We start from the raw sequence: 25,655 nt of genomic DNA on the forward strand, positions 1-25,655 counted from the left end.
TTACATATTCCTTTCTCTTGCAAACAAATCTACAAGTTGCCGAACGCAGACTATTAAGAATGTCAGGAAAGCTTCCTCTATTCTATTAATTTTACCTTTATTCCAAGGATCCTGATTTCAGGGGATTCTTTCCAATAGTAAACTCTTTAAGGAATGTTGCATAATCTGTGTACTTGAACTGTTAAGAGAAATGGAAAACAACACATTGTGATGTGAAATATCCACCATACACGTTACCTTCATGAAATTAATGCCATTTCAATATCTTTTTATTGAATGTATTAGTTCTTTATTGTTAAAGCTGGATAATTTGGGCAAGTAAATTCCATAATTTTGTGGAAAATCTGAATTTATTACTGGCTTGTCAAGTTCAATGAGGAATTTTCACATAGGCATGTATAAAAGGCCTTTTATAAAAGGCCAAATTTTGCTATCAATAATTTAAACAAAAATTTAAAATATACGTGCCATTCAATTTACTTACTATTGTTCACTGACTTTTAATGGTAATCAGTAAAGACAAAAATGGAAAGCAAAAATTCTTAATCTGGTTTAAAAAAGAAAATTCAAGCAATCTGAATCAGGTTTTGCCAAGTCTGGAGAATCAGTCTGTTAGCAAGTGGTGTGCGTAAATAAATAATCAAAGATGCCAGTAAAATACAACTTGGTAAATAGGCATTACCTATTTAATAAGTACAATATATACATAAAATTCTCTTGAAAAGCTTCATTTTATACAGAAACATATTTACAAAATGAACAGTATAATCAAACTAAAGATTATCTGTACAATGCACACATATATATATATGAACTTTGGAAGGTAAACAAGTTTCATCATAGTCAAAATGGACAGCCATATGCATTTTAAAAAAGAATTTCATTCCAGAAGAAAAATACATCTTTAATATACAATTATATTTTTCATTTATTTTCCTGAAAATTCTTTGTTTGGATTATCTTCTCTTGTTCAGCCTTGAAAATTTCAGGTTTCTAGTGCCACCAACTGGTGTTAAAAATTAACAATCTTAGTGTCAAAAAAGAATTGTTTTGTTTTAAAAAGGTTACTGGAAGATAGACCACTGGACTCAGCATCCATAAGGCAAATTAATGATATGGAATAACATGATTGATAAAAATATTTTCACCATGGTAGCATATATAACATTTACAATATTAATGGTTTCTAGTGCTTTTTTCCTTCTACTGGTAAATCTTGGGTCTAAAATTATATGTAAAAGTCTTTAGAGTATACTGCAAAACAAAGTTTGGAAATATGCATGACAATGTGATTAGATTCATCTTTATAAGCATCAAGTAGACATTAATAATTTACTAAAATGGCAAAAATCAAATACCATTTTATAGTCTTTGGATTTTTTTCCTTCTTCTTAAAGAATAATTAAACATAAAGAATTTTTAAACAATTAAAAAAACTCAACTATTAACTGCGAAAACAACTTAGGAATGTGCAGAACCACCATGAAAACAGCAATCTGCTCTCCGTGTACCTCAGCAAGGATTCATTTCCCAAAGCTTCACGCCAGAGTGAGACTTCTGGGTCACCTACTTGCACAAGTGAATTAACCCTCTTCCAACAGGGGCTGGTTGTGAGCTGCAGAGGCTTAAAGAGCTGCTCCTGCTGCCTCCCAGCTGTCTTCACTAGACCATAAGTTCCGTAAGGACAGGAATTGCCCTGTCTGGTCTGTCTACCAGTATAATGATGACACCCTGTATGGTGCCTGGCAATAAGAGGTTTCTAATAACTGTGTTTATTACATGAATAAATAACATGGTGGTAGCCTGACAAAATTTAATTTCAAGATAATCTGCTTTAAATGGTTATGGATAGAAAGTTTAAAAAAAAAAAACCCACTAAAGTTTAAACTCATTCTTCTGTCCAAACCCACCATTTTCAATCCTTAAAACTTATCAGGCTAACGTTTGAAGTGGTATGGGAAAAAGGGAGTCACAGCAAGTATTCACTTTAAAATTAAACGTAGTGAAGTGTATACATATATATACACACACAAAAAAATCATTTCCTGCTCAAAGAAACCAAAATACTGCTAACAAAAACAGCATTTGATGTGTTCAATTAATAATAAACACATAAAACAAAATTTCTCCAAGATCTCAAGTTTATCCAGACCATTTTCCTTTTCTAGACACCCCATTCTTCTCTCCATATATTCAGTAAGTACAGTAAGGGTAGAAGGCCCTCTAAATGCTTACATCAGAATCTGTTTGTGAATCAGTTTAGAGACAGGGAGCTGATAAATGCACATTTTTGTACACACTTTGCTCAGTCCTGATCCATATACAAAAGGATATAGTAGAAACTAAGGAGCAAAAGGAAAATAAAGCATTTTCTTCAAGTTTTCCACAGTTCCATACATTTATGGGTGGGAAAAGTAATAATAAGTCAAAATATGGTTTATAATTACATTCTTCTAAAATTGTTTAACCATTAAACTTCTCTAAGTGAATGCTGGCACAAATGTTAATATTGGAAGGTTTCATTTTCATATGTAATATATGTATGCAAAAAAATGTATATATATTTTTAAGGTGTATAGACAGAATACTATGGTTCTGACCACTATTTGGTCTCCATTAATACATTTTGTGTCTTGGGAGGAAAAAAACAAATATTGTAGTGTATGAATCTATATCACATAAGAAGCTGTAAAAATTTAGTTATGTTGACTACTCTAAATAGTCTTTGAGAGTATCGATAGTATTGTCAAAAACAACTAGGAAAATAATTCAGATGTGATTGCACTTACCCTCTTATTTCTTTATTTTGATAAATTATTACTGGTAAAAAGAACAAGATACATTATGGTAAGGCTAAAACTTTTATAGCTATTTTAAATATAAAATGTTTCTGAACTTGTATTTCCATTCTGAAGTGAAAAGATTTTGTTTTTGGATGACAACATATAACTCAATATACAGAAAAAATGCTGCATTGAATTATCTAATCCTTAGTAACTGATCTTTTTAAGCAATGTTGATTTAAAAAAAAACTTAAAACACACTAAAGGGAAATTGCCACCATAAGCCCAGCCCAACTGTTAAAGCCACACAATTCTTTAAAGGCTTTTAATCCACCGCAAAGCTTACTTCTCTTAAGGAGAGAAAGAAGTTGGCGAAAATCCAAAACGAAAATGAGGCTTGCTGCAACATCTGTATATGTGCCAAGGTATCTACTACAGAAATTATCTGAATATAATGAAATGTGAAAAACCACACACAAAAATTAAAATAAGTGAGACATTACAAGAGGTGAGAAAAAAATTCAATGACAGAAATACTGATACTATGACTGTCAACATTTAAGTGTACATCATAAATATTGTAAAAATCCAACAGGATACATAAATTTGGTTCTAAAATTCTTTTGGTTACAGAGATGTAATTATTTTGTATTTTAAATAAATATACCAAACACATCATATCTGGGCACTGTAAGATCACCCCACTATAATATATAATTATACTAACAGTAAAGAATGGTACACAGATAAAATGGTTAATAGTGCCGTATGCTGGATTTTCTTGGGAACTGGTTCTTTATAAATATCTTAAATTTATCTTTATACTTGATGTCAGTAAAACTAAAGTACTTCAGTTTCAAAGAATTCATTATTCATTTCTCTGTTCTAATGAGACTAATCCATTTTACATTTTAAAATATAACTGAAGTCCACAAGAATTCTCTAAATAAGCAGATAATTTAAATCATATTTTATGTAACTGGAGATTTAAAAAACTCAACTATTAACTCAATTCGAATCTGAAAAAAATGTACCTAGCACAAATAAGGAAACCTAACAGGGGCATACAATGCCTGATCATTGCTAGTTACCAAAAGCTAGCTTTCCTATTAGCTTCCATTAAAATCAAATGGTTTAAGAACTCACTGGCATCCCTAACACACAAGCAAATGTTATATTAGAATGTCAAAACAAGTTTTTATCACTTCTTTAGTTTTCTTCATGTTGGAGAAATATCATATTACTGAATGATTAACACCTGTCCTTTCATGCATAATTTTAAAAAGTGAAATCATTTTTGACATTATATATTTTAAAGGGAAGAAATATGGAGAAGGGGTTTTCAAAAGCCCTTGTCATAATGTTCAGCACTTCATATGACTATCAGCAAATTAAATAAGTTGTTCTGATTCAATGACAGGCTGTCACCACATAAAAACAAGTTTCATCAAAGCTTACATTCTTACAGTATACACAGCAATGCACTTGTATTGTAAAAAGGTACTTTTTTATACAGATGAAGCAAAACAAATTTTTTATTGGCTGACACACAAAGCAGGGAAAAGTTTCCAACAATACTGGGCAATGGCACCTGCTCCTTGTGTAGCTTTTGTCTGTTTACTGAGGAAGAACTTTGTGTTAGGTTTTCTTTGTCCTCTGTTCTAGGTCATGCTGGTGTTTAATAAGACGTTCTATTTCTGTTCCAAGTGTTTGCAGATTTTCCTTTAACCATTGGAAAAAGAGGGAAAAGAAAACAGAACTACTAAGTATAATAAGTAAAAAGATTTCAGTTTGAACTATTTTTGCCTAAATTCTGAACTGAAACAGTGACAGTCTTAAATGCCATGTGAGATAAACTAGGCACACGGCTGTTTTCAGTAAAGTAATCCTGTACACTTCAGAGTCAGACACTCTTTTTACTGAAGCTATAGCAAATTTTAGTGCCTAAAAATATTACCAGATTAAAAGAATTATTTTTTAAATCCATTACTAACCATCAAGGCCCAAACAGCACAGATAGAATAGCTGGGTCAGATAACAGCTGCAAAAAATAAAATAAAGCTGGAATACATTAGAAAATAAATGCCTCAATCTTAAAGTCTCAGTAATCAATTATAACTAATTGTAATATATGTCAAAGGCCACCCATTGCAAAGTAAATGACTCAGTAAATGACTCATCTTAGCGTCTATCCAACAGCTAAACTGATTTTTTTGCTATTTCTTTCTTTCCTGCTAATTTTAAAAACTGTACTTTTCAAAAAGAGAAAAACACACAATTTTATCTATGGAAAAAATGGCTACCCTGCATTACAGAAATAGTCCATCCATGTGTTGGATCGAACTATGAAAGAGGCACCATTTTTGTCATGCTTATTGGTTGGTAAGTGAATGAGAAACACAAATACCTTCAAAGTAATATTTTTCAATAACGTATCCTCCAAAACAGCCTGTAGTTTTCGGTTGATCTCCAAAGAGAGTTCCAATGTTAATCCACTATCAGCTGGATGGGATGTGTATAAAGATGCCATGATGCCACCCCGTCTACTCAAATGGACTTTGTTAAAATCAGATGCCTCTGAAGAAAGTGTGCCTGATTCTTCTCGTAAAACGTAACTCTGAATTATTCTGCAAAATAAAACGACACTATCAGTTATGGCCTTGCAGAATTACAAACACTGTAATTTGCAAGAGTCGACTAATCATAAGCTTAAAGATGATTAGCATAAAATATAATTATCTATTAGTTAATAACAGAACTATATTAGAAAATAGAGGGGTTTTCCTTATTCAGATGGTTTCTTAAACAATCCCATTTTGTTCTAACATGGTATTTAGATTAAAGATACATAAACATTGCTTTTCTATTTTTTTCCTTATTACTTTAAATCAAAATATGTAAGCAATTTATTGTTCCAGTTTCAGTTAATATTTTCTATTTTCCTGTCATTAAACTTAAAACTGTGTTTTACTCTTTTTTGTTTAAAAGTCATGGGCAAATTTTTCTAAGTCTAAAATTATTTCAAAATAAAAAATTTTAAGTCATGGGTAAAGACCCACAATATTACTTCAATGAATATGGTATGTGTGAGAGGAATTTGGCCCAGCACAGGCTCTGGAGCCAGTCAGAGCTGGGTTTGGATTTCCAACTCTCGGTCTGTCACTTACAGGATGAGTGGTGACTCTGGAACATTTAGTAATTTGACCTGAGCCCCAGTTAATTAACCTGTCAAATTAGACACAGTGTTCCCCAACCTTTCTGGCACCAGGGACCAGTTTCATGGAAGACAATTCTTCCACGGCCTGAGGTGTGGGGTGGGCTACTTCAGGCAGTAATGCGAGCGATGGGGAGCTTGCATTGCCGGGAGTTGGGGACCCCTGAACTAGAGGACTCATTCTCTCCCTGGGTAGTTTTAAGAAATCAATGAGATACTGTTAAGTTACAGGCACAGTGCCTTATATTTATATTTCTCTACTATATTTAGTAGATGCCCAATAATATCTCACTATGTCCTGCCCAACAGGAATGATAATCCACAACCCCGGTATCTCTTAAAACCACTGTCTTGAAAATAAAAAGCTAAGTAGAGCGCTATCTGTTTTTAGTCCAAAGGTATTTTAGTATCTTAAAAAATTAGTGTCTCCTGAACTCTGTATCACCTTAAAGGAAAGACCTGTGTTTTCTTTCATGTCTGTAGTCCCAAAACCTAGAACGTAAATAAGTGATCAGTAAAAGATTGGGAACTGAATGACTATAGTTTTAAGAACTATTTTTTGGAAGAAAAGCTCTTGATATGATTAATTTTGAACACAATAACTTTACCATGTGAATAATGGTATTTTGAACACAGATTACAGTACCATAATAATACATACTTTGTTTTTTTCCTAATTTCTTCCACCAATTGTTTGATGTGATCCTCCATAAATTCTATCTTTTCATTTTTCCGAGCATGTGCCTTCTGCAGCCTTACTATCCTCTCAATCAGCATGGCCTTGTCTACTTCTGGAAAGTTATCCACAGCTACTGACGACCCAGTATTTTCTGGAGATCGATCTTCTGCACTGCTTCGAGCATTGAGGGACCCTGAAGACAAAAAAATCCACTTATTGTACTTAGTCTGGAGTCAACTCTAATCTCATATATTATTTCTTCTAGTATCATTTTCACATATTCAATTTAACAGAGTTGGGTACAGAGCACAAGTCATAATTGACCTGAGTTCTTGTTTCTGAATACATTGATGATAGAAAAAAGGGTCTAGGGCCTCCCTGGTGGCACAGTGGTTAAGAATCTGCCTGCCAATGCAGGGGACATGGGTTCAATCCCTGGTCCGGGAAGATCCCACATGCCGCAGAGCAACTAAGCCCATGCGCCAAAACTACTGAAGCCCACGCGCCTAGAAACTGTGCTCCGCAACAAGAGAAGCCACCACAATGAGAAGCCCATGCACCGCAACAATGAGTAGCCCCTACTCACCGCAACTAGAGAAAGCCTGTGCACAGCAATGAAGACCCAATGCAGCCATAAATAAGGAAGGGAGGGAGGGAGGGAAGGAAGGAGGGAGGGAAGGAGGGAGGGAGGGAGGGAGGAAGGAAGAAGGGTCTAGTATGTCTTTCAGGAACAGAATGAGTAAGTGCAATAGAGAAATGAGAAACTCCAGAAAAGTCAGAAAAACAAGTCTGAAGTGACACCAAAATTAAACTGAGACAGACACAGATAAAGACAGAAGACAGAATATAGCCAGTGGGTTAAGCTCTGGAGCCAGTCTTCCTAGGTTCAAATCTTACTTCTCCACTTTCTAGCTGTGTGACTTTGGACAAGTTAACTCTCTGTATCAAGGTCACTTCATCTCAAAATGTGAATCATAATATGATTTGCCTCGTAGGACTGTTATCCTCATTTAAATTAGTTAACATGTCTGAAGTGCATGAACAGCATATATAGTATGCACTAAGTAAATGTTAGCTATTATTTTTACCAATATCATTTGAGAAGAATTTCTAATCCTTTTTATCCTACAAAGACACATTTTTTTCCCAACCCTATTATGTAGATTTAAGACAAGTAATATATCTTATCCAAAGTCATGCACAAGTAAATGGTAGAGCTGGAATCTAAATACCCAATGTGTAATCTCAAACCCATGTTCTTTCTACTACACAATTTTCCCACTATTGTAACAGTTGATGTTTTTTCCCCTAATGTGCAGGCAGTGTATGTAGTGGCATGCAGACTCCAGAGCCTGAGAGTTCTGTTATTGTTGATTTTGGGAAAGTCATGCAACCACTATGAATCTTAAGTTTCCCCATCTGTAAAATGGGAATACAACACTTATTTCACATGGCTGTTCTGTGACTAAATGATACGTTAAAAACATTTAGCACGGTTCCTGGCATTCCAAAAATGGTAAATATGCTGATATTTTGCCGATTATCATTTTCACAGTGCTACTGATCATAATTTTATAGACTTAATTTTTGTTTTAGACTATAGGTATATTTACCATGAGAAAAGCAAAAAGATTTAAAAATATACACACACACACACATATATATATATATAAAATCTGATATATAATGATGACCCTTTCATTAGCTCTCAGGTGTTAAAAGTAATATAAAATTAAAAGAAAAAGAAAGAACATACTACACCAAATCTCTCTATAGATGGATACAAATCTGAATTTAAAAATTTAAGAGTAAACTGTTGCACAGAATAAAGAAGCAGGTAAGGAAAAGGAGGTAAGGAGACAGATGGTATAGAACCCCATGACAAACTTGAAACCCTGTCTAATGATTAAACTTAAACATTTAACTGGAAATATGTTTTACAACATAATTATGTACAACTACTGCTTTTTATAATTCAAAATTAAAGAAAAGCATATCGATACTTTTTAAACAAAAAATCCTATTTCTTTTCCTTTTTTTTTTTTTTTTTTTTTGGCCGTGCTGCAGCTCATGGGATCTTAGTTCCCTGACCAGGGATTGAACCTGCACCCTCGGTAGTGAAAGCACAGAGCCCTAACCACTGGACCACCAGGGAATTCCCGAAAAATGTTATTTCTTTTTATAATCAATCACTAAAAAACAACTGTAAAACCATTAATTTTTCACCTGATGAACTAGAACGACTTCCCATGCTGCTGACTTCTTTATCATAGCTTCCATTCTCAACCTGATCTAACTTTCTTCGTGCTGCAGGAAAAAGAAATGGATTACTTGTGATAACTGTCATGACCATTGGTCCCCACTATCTCTGATTTTAATCGCTAAAATCACTTAGGCCAAAATGGCATAAATAGCAAGAGAAATTTCTTGAATATGTACTTTCAAAAGGAGGGCTGTAGGGTCATTCATATAAAATGACATCTAGAAATGTACAGGTCATTTACAAAATATATGGAAACATTATGATAACAACTGATACTGGCATCACTTAGGTACACAGAACCTAACTTTTGGAGTTCTGAAAGATTTCAAAGAGCTCTACAGTACCACAAACTTCTCCCAAATTTCCCTTCAATCACATCTATGAAAACAAACTAAATTCTTACGGCAAATATCTGAATATATTTATATTAAGTAAATGTTAAGTCTCTTTTACCATATTACTATATTTCACCCTATTTTAATACAAATAAAGCAGTGGGGAATAGTAGAGAATAGGATGTCAGAATACATCTCTTTTCATGTTTGTAACCAATCACATAGCACAGACTCCCAATTTGTATGAATTTTTAAACGTAAGAAATCTGGGTTCCAGTTCTAGATGTTAATTGTTGTGTCCAGGTAATTTATAACCTTTCTGGGTCTCAGTTTCCCCTAAGATCAAGGGTTAGGGTTCAATGATCTCTAAGTGAGAGGTCTACAAGGTGGGGGCAGGTACCCTAGATGCTGCACAAAACAACTCACAGACAAGGGTAGGGAGAAAATATCAGAACTCTATTTATACTTATATTTAATCTAATCTTTTTAAATTTGTATTTTTCATGTTTTTCTAATGTACATAAACTAGAGTAATACATGTTTAAAATTTACAAATAACTAGATACAAATTGGAGAACAAATACTTAAATACTTTTTTATTGACAGCAGTATGTTATCAACAAAGTCTAGACACTACTGCCTTGGTAAGGTACTTTCTCAATTCTTACATTTTGTGGTTCTGTGAATAAATGTCTTTTAACATAGAACATGCTATAAACTATTCATGGAACTACAAGAAGGTCAGCCATGTGGTTTATTAACATTAATACATTAAAAAGAACAAACAGCTCTAATCAATGTGGGAGAAACTGGTGTAAAATATGTTTTTTCTATAAATCCTTAACAATGAAAAGAAACAAAAACATTCAAGGTCTAAGTGTAGAAGAATTTTATACCTTGCTGAAGTTGTTTGGTAAGATCTTTGACACTAGAGGCATGTTTACGTCTGTGAGTTACTAATTCATCTTTTAATTCTTCGACCTGGGTACTCAATGCTTTAACTTCAGTTTGTCTACAAGTGAGTTCAGCTTGCAGAGTCTGGACTTCCTCTTTTCGCAGTTCTTCTTCTTTTAACAATCTACTTTCCTAAATATTAAATAAGATAAAAAATACCAACTTTAGTATCTGTTTCAATTACTGCTCACAGTTTAAAACCTTAAAAATACAAGGTCTTTCATAGTAAATTCTTCTGTCATTACTCATTATCAGGTTTTGTTTACTGAGCTCCTCAAATTCTTTATACAGTAACGCAGGGGGATATATTAATGCATATGGCATTCTATACATGTAAAACAACATGTGATACAGGTCTCTGTATTTTTTTTTTCAGGTCTCTATTTCTGGTTTAAAGTCTCAAATTATTTTTATGAGTAACCTGAAGATACTCTCACTACCTGGAAATATTAAACCATTTTTAAGCTATAAAAATATAGAAATTTAAAGTCCTTTTAAGAAATATATAATAAATCCAGTTAGGAATGACAAAAACCCTGGTTTTCTTACTTTCAAAAGTGAAATATTTCTTCCTAATGATGTTAGGGAAAAATTTTTATTATAAACTACATAAGTTGAAAGGAAAAATTGACATTTCTCATAGCATTTGAAATGATCAGAAAGTCAGTGCCAAAAAAAAAAAAAGTTTAATCAACTACCATTAAGTTTATGCTTTTAGGGAAATTTAATTTGTGCTACTTGCTATGTTGCTTTAAAAGTTAAATGTACACTTATACTTACCAAATTAATATTTGTCTGTTTCATGTGTTCACACTGGCTTTGTAACTGACTTTCACTACAAGAAAGTTTATCAAACTGTGACTGCAAAGAATTGGATTCAGATTGAAGTTGTGCATTCTTACTAGTGAGCTTTTCTGTAAACAGTAGTAGCTCAGATTCTCTTTTCCTACTGCCTTCGATGTCTTTTTGTAGGTCATTAATCAAAGAATTAAGACTTTCCACTTCTTCCTTCAAATTTTCAATTTCTTGTTTACCTCTAAAAAACAAAGTTTATATTTAAGAAAAAAATTAAACTATTAAAAGACATTAATGGTTTGAGAATTTTCATCAAATGACATTCTTTATGAAGGTACTTTTATTCATTCATCCAAATATTTATTTGGATTACTATGAATGCCTAATATATGCTAAGAACTAAGAGCTGGGAATATACATAAGCAAGACTGACATGGCCCCTGCTTTCAAAGAGCCTTCAGTCAAGTAGTGTGAAAAAACATTTTTGATGATGAAAGCACAGAGTGGGTCACCTAATCTAGTGTAAGTGATGAGTAAACTAATATTTAAAGGGTTAGCAAACTTTTCCTATAAAAGGCCCACACAGTAAACAATGTAGGCTTCTGGAGCATATGGCCTTTGTTACAACTGTTTAACTCTGCCACTGTAGTGTGAAAGCAGCCACACATAATACATAAAGGAATGAGAGTGGCTGTGTTCCCCAAAAAAAGTTTATTGACAAAAAGAGGCAGTGAGCTGGATTTGGCTTCTGGGCCATAGTTTGCTAATTCCTGAGCTAAAGGGAAAGTAACAGTGAGTGGGAAAACAAAGTATGTTCCAGGTAGAGGAAACAGTATGTGCAAAGCTGGGAAGGGAACAAGAGAATGACTTCTTGTTGGTACTAACAAACAGACGTTCAATACCGATGAGGATAAGGACAGTACTATATCCTAGCACTTAACACAGGGCTCGGCACCTAGGAGACAATTAATTAACATTTGTTAACCGACTATTGCTGAAATACAGAATAAAGAAGGCACAGAGGGAGAAGCAAGGTTACTAACGACCTTCCAAGCCATGTTAAGCCATCTGAACTCACTAGGCAATCCTTGAGGCAATGGGAAATCATTGGGAGGTTTGAGATTTCCTTTGTCAAAAAGATTATGCTGACCACAGTGTAGGAAACAGACTAAAAGGGAAGTAAGCAAAAAAACAAAACAAAACAGTTTAGAAGCCGTGGCAGTTTGCCAGGTGAGAACTGATAATGGCTTGGACAATGGTAGCAGCAGTGGGGATGTAAACAGTAAATGGCCTTGAAAGATATTGAAGAGTTAGCATCAACAATATTTTGTGACTGGTTACATGTGTGAGGGAAAGGAAAGAAGAGCCAAGGGTAACCCCCAGGTTCCTGGATTGGAAAATCATGTGGATGTCACACTCATCATTCATCTCAGGAACATCAGAGAAGCATATTTGTGGACAAGATATATGAATCAGTATTGTACATATTATAAGTTTGAGGTGTCTTTGATACTTGTGTATCTGGAGCTCAGCAAAAAGGGTTGATGATTAATTTGAAGGTCCTGCAGCATACTACTGGAAGAGTTAGGATCACCCAGGGTTATAATAAAATAAGAACAAAAAAAAGATTTATGACATAAAGAGAAGGCTGCCAAGGAGACAGAAAAGGTTGGCCAGAAAGTGGGGAGGAACACCAGGAAAGTACAAGGAAATGAAGCCAAAAGAACGGAGCATGCCAAGAAAGGTAATGGGCTTAGTGTGTCCATACTGAAAATTCAAGCAAGGCTTAATCTGGGAAGTATCTACTATATTTAAGGATGCATTAGCAGTTTGTAATGGAATGCTGGGGAATTAGAATAAATGGAGAGGAACAGAAGAACAAAGCATGTGAAGAAATGGGAGAACAAGCACAGATGATTCTATAAAGACAGTTATGGTTGTGGAGAAAGGAGATCACAGGAGTTTTGATGTTTTTAAGATATAATATTTAAATGTAGAAAGAAGAAAAGTCAGTAAAAAAAAAAAAAGGGAGGTAAGAGATAAAGGATAAAAAAGGAATAATCAAGAAAGACCCTGAGAAGGCAGAAGAGCATGGGATCCACAGTAGGAGTAGGGACCACAATTTGATTCAGAAAGAATAGGAACATTTCTTCCATAATAACAGAAGGAAAAGAAAAATGACTGCAGATGCAGGCAAGTTCATAGGACTGATAGCAAGAGGTTGAGAGAACTGTCACCTGACAGCTCTCTTTTTTTCTGTGAAGTAAGAGGTAATCGCCTGACAAGAGTAAAGAGCAAGGTGAGAGGGAAGATCAGAAGTGTGAAGAAAGCAGCACGGTTTGGAATAATGCTAAGAGGATGGGGAGAAGGCTCTGACTAAGGACATATGGTAGGACTGGAGGTGCATTAGTATTCCCAGTTGAGGTTGCTAACCATGAATTTATAGCAGCATCAATCTGGATGATCTTGAGAATTTCTTCAGCAACACTCAGCAGCCTGGGTGCTGGTAGGGTATAAAAAAGAAAGTATCTGGATCCAGCCTGAATCCAGGCTCTCTCAGGTAATGTTGTAAGTAGAATTTAGCTAAATGGTTTTATAAGAAGCCAAGGAAAAGGACTTCCCTGGTGGCACAGTGGTTAAGAATCTGCCTGCCAATGCAGGGGACACAGGTTCAAGCCCTGCTCCAGGAAGATCCCACATGCCACGGAGCAACTAAGCCCGTGCACCACAACTACTGAGCTTGCACTCTAGAGCCCATGAGCCACAACCACTGCGTCCCTGCACCACAACTACTGAAGTCCACATGCCTAGAGCCTGTGCTCTGCAACGAGAAGCCACCACAATGAGAAGCATGCGCACTGCAACAAAGAGTAGCTCCCGCTCACCGCAACTAGAGAAAGCCCGTGCATAGCAACAAAGACCCAAAGCAGCACCCCAAAAATAAATAAAATAAATTTATAAAAAAAAAAAAAGTCAAAGAATAATGTTACCTCCTGACCTTGAGCTACATACATGCAAAGATATAGACATAGATACATATCTACCTTTTAGAAGAAAAACTACTGTGTATAAGTAATAGAATTTGAAAGCTAAGGAACGGATAAAAAACTACAATCCATTCTGTCTTTGCTTTTTTTTTTTTCTTCTGTGGTACGCGGGCCTCTCACTGTTGTGGCCTCTCCTGTTGCAGAGCACAGGCTCCGGACGCGCAGGCTCAGTGGCCATGGCTCACGGGCCCAGCCGCTCCACGGCATGTGGGATCTTCCCGGACTGGGGCATGAACCCGTGCCATTCTGTCTTATAAATAACTACTGCCAAAAAAAAAAAAAAACTACTGCCAATGTTTAGGGAATATAAACTTTGATTTTTAGAAGCCGTGATGGGAACTACAAAGATAACCCAAAATAAGTTCAAATGAAGACAGGATTAAAAAATTTTTTTTATCTAGTAAAATATAAAATTACTCTTATTTAGTGCAACAATTGCACTTAAAAGCAGAAACGAGATAGAATCAAAAAGCCTGTTGATTAGCATCAACAGAAGTTGCTCATTTTATACCTTTGATGCTGCTCCTGTATCTGACCTGCAATTTTCACTTTGTCCAATAAATTCTGAATTTCAGCTTTTTGGCGATTAATAATTTCTTTATATTTTGATAATTCATCTTCTGTTCTCAATCGTTCATCTTCTAGACATTTTACCTATCAAATAATCATAATCAAGTTAAACTACAAACAGTATTTTCTTGTTCTTTATTAGCTATTTCAGACAATGGTTATATATTAATAATCTAAGCTAAATTCTGAAGCAATATTAATTAACATGAAGAAAATATAATAGGAAGTTAACAGTCTTGGGTTTCAGTCTCAGATTTCTCATGATTTAGTCATGGGATTTTTAACATGCCACTTCATTCTGGCTGAATCTCCATTTTCTCATCTGAAAAGAGGATGTACCTTCCCTATCTGCCTCAAAGTACTGGCATGACGAACAAATAGAAAGGTACATGAAAGACACTTTAAAAATTATTAAGTGATCGCAAATTCAAGGTGGTTATCTAAAAGCCTATTTCTAAATAAATGAAAGATATATAATGATAACATATTTCACACTTATATTAAAAGGGCAAATATTCTTACAATGAGAACCATAACACTGGAAAAGATTTAAGAGGTTGTTAGAAATTAAAACTGTATACAAGGGACTTCCTTGGTGGTCCAGTGGTTAAGAATCTGCCTTCCAATGCAGGGGATGTGGGTTCGATCCCTGGTCGGGAAACTAAGATCCCCCATGCCGCAGGGCAACTAAGCCCGTACACCGCAACTACTTAGCCTGCGTGCCCACGTGAGAGCCCGCAACTAAGAGAGCCCACATGCTGCAACTACTGAGCCCGTGTGCCACAACTAGAGAGAAGCCTGCACGCCACAATGAAGAGCCCACATGCCACAACGAAAGATCCCGCATGATGCAACGAAGACCCTGTGTGCCGCAACTAAGACCCAACGCAGTCAAATAAATAAATAAATAAATGAGCAAGCAAGCAAGCAAACATTTTTTAAAGAAACTGTATACAAGACTATTAAATATACCTAGGAGAAATGTAAAGGTTTTCTATTATTTTCTTTCTTTTCTTTCTTCGTTAATTAATTAATTAATTTATTTATTTATTTATTTTTGGCTGCATCGGGTCTTCATTGCTGCGTGCAGGCTTTCTCTACTTTCTCTAGTTGCAGCAAGTGGGGTTACTCTTCGTTGCGGTACGCAGGCTTCTCATTGTGGTGGCTTCTCTTTGTTGCGGAGCACAGGCTCTAGGCACACAGGCTCAGTAGTTGTGGCTCATGGGCTCTAGAGCACAGGCTCAGCAGTTGCGGCGCACGGGCTTAGTTGCTCCGTGGCATGTGGGATCTTCCCAGTCCAGGGCTCGAATCTGCGTCCCCTGCATTGGCAGGCGGATTCTTAACCGCTGCGCCACCAGGGCAGTCCCTTTCTATTATTTTCTGACACAGCTCTAAAGCCCATGTAAGAGAGGACCAAGGATAACTTATAGATAAAGCAAATGTGCTGTGAAACAGGAATGTTTGGAAAACACTTTAAAGGGACTGAAATGGAAGACACTTTTATTTCTCAATTTTGTTGCTAGGGAATTGACATGCTACTATTTGATTCTGGAATATTTCTATATAAATATCCTTTCCCCAAGATTTAAAAATCAGAATGAGTACAAAATTAAAGATATTTACCCTTCCTCTGGAGTCATGATTAAAGACTGAATTACCTTTGTTCTCAGTGTTCGTAGCTCATCCATGCCCTCCTTAAATGTCCTCTTCAAATCTTCTAGTTCCTTTATTTTGGCATGATGCATCTTTAAGAAAGTTTAAAAGAAACCACAAATCATTATATGCTAAACCAGATCTAAAATTTATTACCTGCTCCTTCCAGAAGGCCTTAAAAGTAGCTGGCAATAAGTACTTGTTTCTCTCCTCTATATTATACCATCCAAGGTATACAAAGAACAAAGCTACTCACTTCTAGCTGGTCAGATTTTTCTTGCATTTGTTTTTCAAGTTCTCCTTTTGTCACTCTAAGCTTGGCATCAAGCTCATTTGATTTAATTTCTTCTGATTCCTAATGGGAAAGAAATGACAAAAGTATGACAATTTTTAAAGTTTTATGCTTTGAAATGTGAAGAAGGCTTTTGCAATTAAGTTTCCTCATCATGAAATACATAGTTCATGTATGTAAAATTGATGACTGTATTCAAAGATTTTAAATACATCAATTTTGCACCAACTAGAGGAGCATACTTAACATATATAACATAATAGAGTGGGTTTTTTTTTTAATTATACATTTTCTTGTACTCTTCATTCTTCTAATGTTTTCTAGTGTTTTTATTTGGTTAAAAACTTCTCTAGTAAGATCTCTATTTAAGCTGCAAGTACTTTAACATAGGAAATGGCCTGTATTTAATTTAGCTGCCCTACCAAATCTATTCCACACTTCGAATATTGTAGATACAAAAATTTATGAAACAAGAGTACTGATATCTGGCATAATTTGTTACTAATTTATTCAAAAATTTAAGTATACCTGATATGTTTTTATCATATCCTGACAATTTTTCCGAATTTGATCTGCTTCTTCCTTTGCTTGAGTTAACTTTGTTGTTGTCTCTTTGAGTTTATCTTTGGTTTCCTGCATTGACAAAAAGACAATGTGAGATGATAGAAAATATATATTGGTCTCTGTCCCCAGTTCCTGGCACAGAGCTCCTAAAACCCTTGTAATTTTTTAAGTGATAAAAACATTAGGAGCATCTCTTGTTCTAATACTGGTCTTGAACCTCTGTTCCTGTCACAGAGCTCCTGAAATCCTCATAATTTCCCAAGTGATAGGAGTGTCTTTTGTTCTAATGAGGTGACTGACTGGACTTCTGGATGACAGCTGGTCCCCAGAAAGAGCAAGCCATGGTTAGAAGCTTGGAATTTTCAACCCTGTCCCCCATTCCCCTGAGAAGGCAGAAGGGTAAAAATGGAGTTAATGATCAATCTCAAGCCTATGTGATGCAGCCTCCACAAAAAACCAAAAGTATGAGGCTTGGGGAGCTTCCAGATGGTGCACACATCCAATATCGGGAAGGTGACACACCCTAACTCCAGCGGGACAGAAGCTCCTGCACTTGGGACCTTCCCAGACCTCACCTTATGTATCTCTTTATCTGACTGTTCATCTGACCCTTTATAATGTCCTTTAATAAACTGGTAAGGTACGTAACTGTACTCATTCCCCAAGTTCTGTGTGGTACTGTAGCAAATTTTTGAACCCAAGGTGGGGGGGTTGTTAGAACCTCTAATCTATAGCCAGTTGATCAGAAGAACAGGTGATAACCTGGGCTTGGGACTGGTGCCTGAAGTGGGAGGTGGGGGAGGTCTTGTGGGACTGAGCCTTTAACCTGTGGGATCTGACACTATCTCTGGATCGATAGTGTCAAAACTGAGTTAAGTTGTAGGCCACTCAGCTGGTATCACAGAGAATTGCTTGTTGTGGGGAAAAGCCTTCACACATTGGTAACCAGAAGTGACAGAAGTGAAGTGTTCTGTGTAAAAGTAAAAGAGACACAAAGGGAAGAAACCCACAGTAGGGAGAACTGATTTTTCCCTTCACTGAAGGAAAACTGGTTTTTTCCTTTACAGACAGCAACAAGGTTGGCATAGTGATGTGATGAATGATGAGAACAATGACCAGACAGCAGAAAAAGTTCTTGTCTTAGCACTGCCACTGGAGTCAGATACTATTCTAGTAATGACATTTTATGCTTCTGACAAAAAACTAAATGTGGCCTGAACAGTTAATTGATAGTCATTAAATAAAGTTAAATTTGATAGAGTTTTCATCAAATCACTAGAAGTTACTAACCTGAAAAGACAAAAAGAGCAAAGTGTTTAAGTAGTTCTTTGTAGACCCACATAAAAGACAATTCTTTGGTTTATGGCCAAGGTATCCAAAACTTTTTTACAGATTCATGCTGCAATTTGGTTTCTGTTCCTAACTACTCTCCTAAAATAACAATTCTGAAGGTCTGCAGGGACTACTTTCTCATCAAATCCAATTGCTTTTTCTCATTTCTTATTCTTGACTTACCTGTTCCAGTTCTGATCACTCCTGACTCTGAATAGCCTTCCTCTGTTTACAAGACAACATACTCCTGTTTTTGCCCACTTCATCATTGCCTTTGCTGTGTCCTTGACTAGCTAGACTTCCTGTGGTGACTGTCCCAGTACAGCCCTACCCTGTAGCTCCAACATTCTCCTTCAGAGTACCCATCCAGTCCCATAATTTGGGCTATCATGTGGATTTCAAATGAGAGTTTAGGTATCATCTCCTCCTAGTAGCTTCCCTTCAGAAAGGGGTAGAAGCTGCTATTCTGCCTTCCCATAGATAGAATCCAGGGAATCCCTAGATTGTAACACTTGATACATCGTACAGCAGCTTACATGCTTCCCCCACTGAGGATACAGCTTCTGGATAACACCTAGCTCAGTAGTTGCCACATATTAATTGTTCACGTAATAAATGTTGAATTAACGAAGGAATACCTAACATAAACCTTCTGTTCTAGTTAGGTTGGTTTTCTCAAACACCAATTATTCATCTCCCTTTTCTCCCTTATCTTGCTGTTCCTCCACTTGGAATGCCTTTCCTGCCATCTCTTAATGTAAATTGCATCTATCCTTCACACACCGCTTCTTATACATCATTTTGTTTTTGGATAAACCTACCATACAATTAAGTGCCTACTTACATACTTTCGGTTGCAGGTCTTTTAAAAATAATTTGACATACTAAAACGGTGTTACTTTTAAAATTTAAACATTTGAAGGCTTTTTCAGATATTGTTTTTTAAAATATGAGAATATTAGCTCAACAAGAAGGAGAGATAGAGAACAGAACTTTATCTGTTTTCCCCCCCACTTCTATATCATCAATAACTAAAACAGAGCCTGATACATAGTAGGTATTCACTTCATTTATTCAAAACATAGCAATTGAGAGATTCCTGTGTCAAATACAATTTTAAATGGTTTGTAGCCCTGTGTGAGCCCTAAGGATTGTTGCTCCTACTCCTTCTGGCAGTTCTTTCTCTGCCCATATAGTTTCCTAACACTCATTTGCTGATCAGCAATTAGCTCAGAAACCTACCATTCTCTAACCTATCTTTGACCACTGTCAACACAGACACCTCTCCCTACAGTTTTCTCTGATATTATAATATACAAATATCCAAAGGTTAACAGTTCTACCAACTTAGGATTATTTAAAGAGATGCCAATGATAATTTAAACAGTATCATTAAGCCTATTTTTGAAAATGTGGTAACTGTTATAAATAATATGGCTCTTTTGTTTAAATCATATTTCAAAGTTTTTTTTTACTTCATATTCTATCATTTTCAGATTTTTATTACTGCTTATACCAGTTCAGTTAGTGCTTAAAATTGTGGCATCAGGTACCAGCCTTTATCACCACTTTTTATTATATTGTTTAATAATATGATATTCATTATACACAATACCAATAGAATTATATTCATAATAAACAGATAAGGAAACTTTTCTTTATTATGTTTATATTTAAATAAAAATTCATATTTCTTGATTATAAGAATTGTATCATCACTAATATTTTTTTAAGAATTTCCAGAGTTTACTTTCAATTTTGATAACCTACATATTCTCCTCTTCCCCCGAACCTGGCAATGTTTAATATAAAATATAGAACACTAAAAATGCTTAAAGAATAAAGTCATTGGGGGGTTAAAAACAATGAATGATAAAACAACATTCTATCCAATTTAATATGTAAATCATGCAAGGAAATATCTTTTTACAATCACCAAATATTCAGGCCCAAGCTATCCTACAGGAGTCACTAAGCTTTATGCCTCATTAATAACTATTACTGCATGTGCTCTTAAAACTGATTCTAATAATTTTTCCACTGTATTACAGTACTCACCTTGTGTGAATCCATTTCTGCTTTTAATTTGTTTTGTGCCCATTTTACTTTAATGATGTGAGAGTTGATATCTTCCTTTAATTTGTCTATTTCTCTGACGAGTCTAGTAGTTTCACCTTCCTAAAATAATATCACTAGGTCATATTTTTCATTTAAACAACCAACCAATCATTTGTGTATCTTTTATATCTCAAGATAATCAATGCAATAACACTATAATTCAGGGCTAGCACATTACGGCCTATAAACTGACTTAAAGTTCAAATCATAAGAGGACAGTAAAAGCCTAAAACCAATTAACAGACATAAGATGATTTAACATTTATATTTTAACCAACTAGTACGCTGTGAGTATAAGCATACCTTTCTGATTCTTCTCAACTGGCTGACTTTAAGGTGAAATATGAATTAAATTGGTTTTGCCAGAATTCTTGAGAACAATGACAACATTCCTGAACTAAAAGTTAATTAATAAAAAATAACATTGATTACCAAGAAATGAAAACCTACTGGACACAAGACCATGCCATGAGGATGCTAGTTAATAGCAAGGACTCTAAATAGCACAGTAATTAAATCTCCTTGGACAGCATGTAATAACATGTTTTTCTACAAGTGAAATATAAATTCTGTTCTATGATGTGTAAGTGTTACATTAAGATTCTGGTCAAAGTATACTTCTGGCTCAAAAACTACTCACATTTTGACAACCATGTATATCTTTTACCAAAATAAAATCTTCCTTTGAAGCACAAAGTCATTTCTTCAACATGCAGATTTTAAAAGCAAGTTTTTAAAAAGATCTGTCTAATAAACAACGTGTCAGTTTCTCATCTTTTCATAGGAAAAACTTTTTGCAGCTAAGTAACAAGATATTGGAATTATTAGAGCATTCACATTCTTTGAAGGTAAACTAAGAAAAACAACTTTATGTTTAACAGTGGTTTAACCATGTTAAGTTATGATTATTTGATTAAATAAGGAAAAGCAAAGAAAATAAGTTTCAAATAAGATACAATATCAAAAGTTATACCTTTGTTTCGTACAGTTGGTGCAGCCGTCCTTTCTCCTGAGAAAGTTGCTTAATTTTGTTAGTGTTTTTCTCATATTCTTTATTTGCATCTCTAAGTTTTTTTTCAAGTATCTCTTTTTCCTTTCGAAGGTCTAAAGATTCCTTCTCGCCTCTTACATACTTCATTACCATTGCTTCTTTTTCCTGGCGTGCCTCTTCACATTTCTTGTTGGCCTTGAAAAAAATATCTAGCATTAATAAAACATATTTTTCAAATAAAAATTAATTAAAACAAATAATATTTTCCTATAATATCACCAATGTATTTTTTGGTCTTTTACACAAGATTTTCAGGACCTGTGTCATGAAATTTTAAAAAAGAGAAATGATACAATGAAGAAATTAGTATCACTAATATTTGCTTCTTCCCTTTCCTATTCCTTTTCCTTTAGCTAATATGGTTGCTATTTTCCGTTTACTCCTTCAGATCACTTTTCCACTCTTTCCTAGCCCACCCTGTGCTCTGGGAAAGTGACCATCAGGGACCATATCAACAAGTTTCTTTGCCCTCGTACTTCCAGTTGGGTTTGGCCAACACGAGGCACTAAGCAGAAGATTAGGAGGGTAGGCAGAGAATGAGATCTGGCTCCTCCAGAATCATACACTGTTCCTGTCAGGTGACCTCTCTATGCAACTACCTTCTCTGGGTTGTACTACCTGCACCATCTCCTTATTCCTTTAGCCCGAAGAGTGATAATGGCTCCTCCAGCAGCCCCAGGATCCTGCATTTTCCCAGGTTGGACTCCCTAAATCTCACCCATACCTTTGTAAAGAGTCCTTTTATGAAATTCTCCCAAAATCACCAGTTTCTGTTTTCTGTCAGGATCCTGACTCTATGGCTGACAATTTCTAAAATCTATAATCGTAGCTCCCTCACAAAAAAGTAAGTAATATGCTAATTAGTGATTGCTGAGTTCCTCTGTATGAAAAGTATTCGGCATTTTAATAAGAAATACCTAATTGGATTAGGTGTGACATCTATCTATATACTAACTTAAAATTCTCTGTAACTATAAGCTGGTACTCCATACTGTGAAATTTCATACAATGAAAACTTCTACAGATAGCCCTTCATTTAAGTAAATTCACATACTTATTTTACAGAAGATGGATCCTTAAACTTTAAGGATCTTCAATGGCATCTAGTGGTAAACTCCAACTAATACTATAACTGAGTTGAAGTAGGTTTAGTGTTAGGATAATGTGGGGAAACCTCCTATGCTCTGATGAAAGTGACTGACAAAAAATGTTTCATGAAGTTCTGCTACAGCTGATAAGCACATCTAGTAACCACTCAAAATACTACACATATAAGTACTTTTAAAAATCATCCAATTGGGATTTTTTTCCCCATTGAAATAGCCTACTAATTTTCAAGAGAAATTAAAGAAAACCCTGGAATAGGGATGGCAGAGATCCCTGAGGATTTGATGATGTGCTTGTGGACAAATGATTGACAAAACCGTGACGGTACTGGCTGACAGAATTAGCTAGATTTTTAGATAATAGAATAACTGTACTTAGAAAAAGTCAACTAATGGTAATATCAACTTTAAAAGAAGTCCAGTTCCATGATAACTTAATGCGTAGATAATGGATTAGCTTTTGGGAACACAATGAAGAATAAGCCATGGTAAGTCCTAGAAGAGCTCACTACCTAGTAAGAACAACACATAAATGAAGATTACAAAACAAATAATTTCTAGTGGATGAATGTACAAAGTTCTTTGAAAATACAAAAATACTAACAGTCCCTGGGAAAGGTTGGCATGAAGGGTGAAAGATGCTATTTGTACTTGAACTAGGTGCTATAGTTGAGCTAGACACTGAAGGATTCAGTAAAGGGATCAGTCAAGGAAAGGAATTCAAGCTAGAGTGGTTATCATGCGCAAATGCCTAAAAGTATAAAATAGCATGATATATTTAGAGGACATTAAATTATTCTGTAGTGATTAAATTTGGTGTGTTGATTACAGTGGAGAGGAAGTAGTTATAAAACAGAAAAAGAGGTAGAGATCAGATCCTGAAAGGAAGAAGGACTTCTCTTCTTGTCATGCTAATGATTTGAGATTTTATCCTACAGGCAAAGAGAAGCCAAAGAAGGATTTAGTAAAAGGTGTTTTAAATTTTATTAAGTTAAATTGTGTTTTAAAAAGATACCTGGTAGCAACATGGAAACTTCATTGAAGTTAAGAGATAAGAAGCAGAAAAAAGATAATTATAATACATGAGATAACATATTATAAGGTTTTTAACTACAGCAGGGAATGTGCACCAGAATGTCCTGTTACTCAGTCATCCCTGAATCAAGTGCAAAAGAATAACCTGGGGTGGGAGTTCCCTGGTGATCCAGTGGTAAAGAATCTGCCTTCCAATGCAGGTGACGCAGGTTCGATCCCTGGTTGGGGAACTAAGATCCCACATGCCGCAGGGCAACTAAGCCCGTGCGCCACAACTACTGAGCCCGCTTACCTCAACTAGAGAGCCCGCGTGCCGCAAACTGCACAGCCCATGCACTCTGGAGCCCTCATGCCACAACTAGAGAAGCCTGCGTACCACAACTAGAGAGGAGCCCACACAGTGCAATGAAGAGCCCAGGTGTCGCAACTAAGACACGACACAGCCAAAAATAAATTAATTAATTTAAATTTAAATAAGTAAATAAAACAAATGGATTTATTTAAAAATAATAATAATAATAACCTGGGGTGCTAAAAGTTCACATTTCTATATCCCACCCCAAATAATGGCAGCACCTACTTCATAGATTGTTGGGAGTATTAAATGAGATAACTGACTACTCTTTAAGCTTCTACTGAAAGTCAGTCCATTATGGCACAGATAGAGAAAGAAGAGTCAGTAAAAGTCTTCGGATTTGACTAGTTTAAGATGTTTATCATTGACTTGGATGAAGATATGAGTAACATAATTGATAGGATTCAATAGTCAACTAAAATTAAGATAAACTGTAGAAGTAGTTCTGCTTCTCCAAGTATGGCAGATGAACCCTCCCCATTCAAAACACCAAAAATTTTAGATGAAATACAACAAATGTTTTTTTAATGCACAGTTGAGCTCACAAGAAAGTATGGGAGCGCTTCCCTGGTGGCGCAGTGGTTGAGAGTCCACCTGCCGATGCAGGGGACGCGGGTTTGTGCCCTGGTCTGGGAGGATCCCACATGCCGCAGAGTGGCTGGGCCTGTGAGCCATGGCTGCTGAGCCTGTGCGTCTGGAGCCTGTGCTCCACAACGGGAGAGGCCACAACAGTGAGAGGCCCGCATACCGCAAAAAAAAAAAAAAAAAAAAAAAAAAGAAAGTATGGGAAATTTCAGGGCCAAAAAATCTAAGCAGCAGCAGGAATCCAGAATGCTTCATTAAGGCTGAATACGTACCAATATGAGGTCATGTGGGGCTGAGGGAGACACGCTATAAAGTCCCTACGAATTTATAACTAACTCTACCCTCCTGTAAATTTGAGGTTCAGATACATTCTACATATCTGTTCTGAGAAATGGAGAAACCTCAAACTGGAAAATTAAACTGGGGAGTGTACACATGTGCACACTCATGCTAGGAAGCTATTTCTAAATAAAACTCACCAGGTTTGGTGACTCTAGGTGAAGGGTAAACAAGTGTTCATTTTACTATTCTTTTACCTTTTCTACAGGCTTAAAAATTCTCAAATCAAAAAGTTGAGAGGAAAAGTTAGGGGAGAAAAGGAATGAAGCCAATCTAGAAACAACTGAATGGAACAATCTCCAAAATCTACATAATAATACCCACCTCTAGGGTTATCCTGAATATTAAATAAGTGAATACTTGTAAACCGTTTTCAGCTACTATTATTAACCTCACCTACACTCATCATTAGAGAGGAAATAGATACAGAGTACTGAGTGTAGTATGTTGCCATTTGTTTAAAAACGGGGGAGGATGGGAGGAAGAAAGGAAATATATACATGCTTGCCCATGGAACAAATATTCTGAGAAGGATATACAGGAAACTGGCATCAATGGTTGCCTCTGGGAAGGTCGCGGAGTGGG

The 25,655-nt window shown here is 35.6% G+C and overlaps 1 protein-coding gene across 1 annotated transcript in view; it reads right to left on the bottom strand.

The window, feature by feature from the left end:
* Positions 1–206: 206 nt before the first annotated feature.
* The window catches only part of CCDC186 (coiled-coil domain containing 186), a 48,919-nt gene continuing 23,470 nt past the window's right edge, over positions 207–25,655 (bottom strand). The window contains exons 5-16 of the mRNA XM_082611837.1: positions 21,573–21,785; positions 20,540–20,659; positions 17,114–17,218; positions 16,550–16,648; positions 16,299–16,385; positions 14,582–14,724; positions 11,009–11,264; positions 10,171–10,360; positions 8,903–8,983; positions 6,659–6,869; positions 5,191–5,410; positions 207–4,505 (exon numbers count right to left, since the gene is read on the bottom strand). Coding sequence (XP_082467963.1) covers positions 4,422–4,505; positions 5,191–5,410; positions 6,659–6,869; positions 8,903–8,983; positions 10,171–10,360; positions 11,009–11,264; positions 14,582–14,724; positions 16,299–16,385; positions 16,550–16,648; positions 17,114–17,218; positions 20,540–20,659; positions 21,573–21,785 — 1,809 coding nt within the window. The 3' untranslated portion in view covers positions 207–4,421. The remainder of the gene's footprint in view (positions 4,506–5,190; positions 5,411–6,658; positions 6,870–8,902; positions 8,984–10,170; positions 10,361–11,008; positions 11,265–14,581; positions 14,725–16,298; positions 16,386–16,549; positions 16,649–17,113; positions 17,219–20,539; positions 20,660–21,572; positions 21,786–25,655) is intronic.

The sequence above is a fragment of the Mesoplodon mirus genome (assembly GCF_964341445.2).
Source record: "Mesoplodon mirus genome assembly, chromosome: 2".
NCBI classification, from domain to species: Eukaryota; Metazoa; Chordata; class Mammalia; order Artiodactyla; family Ziphiidae; genus Mesoplodon; species Mesoplodon mirus.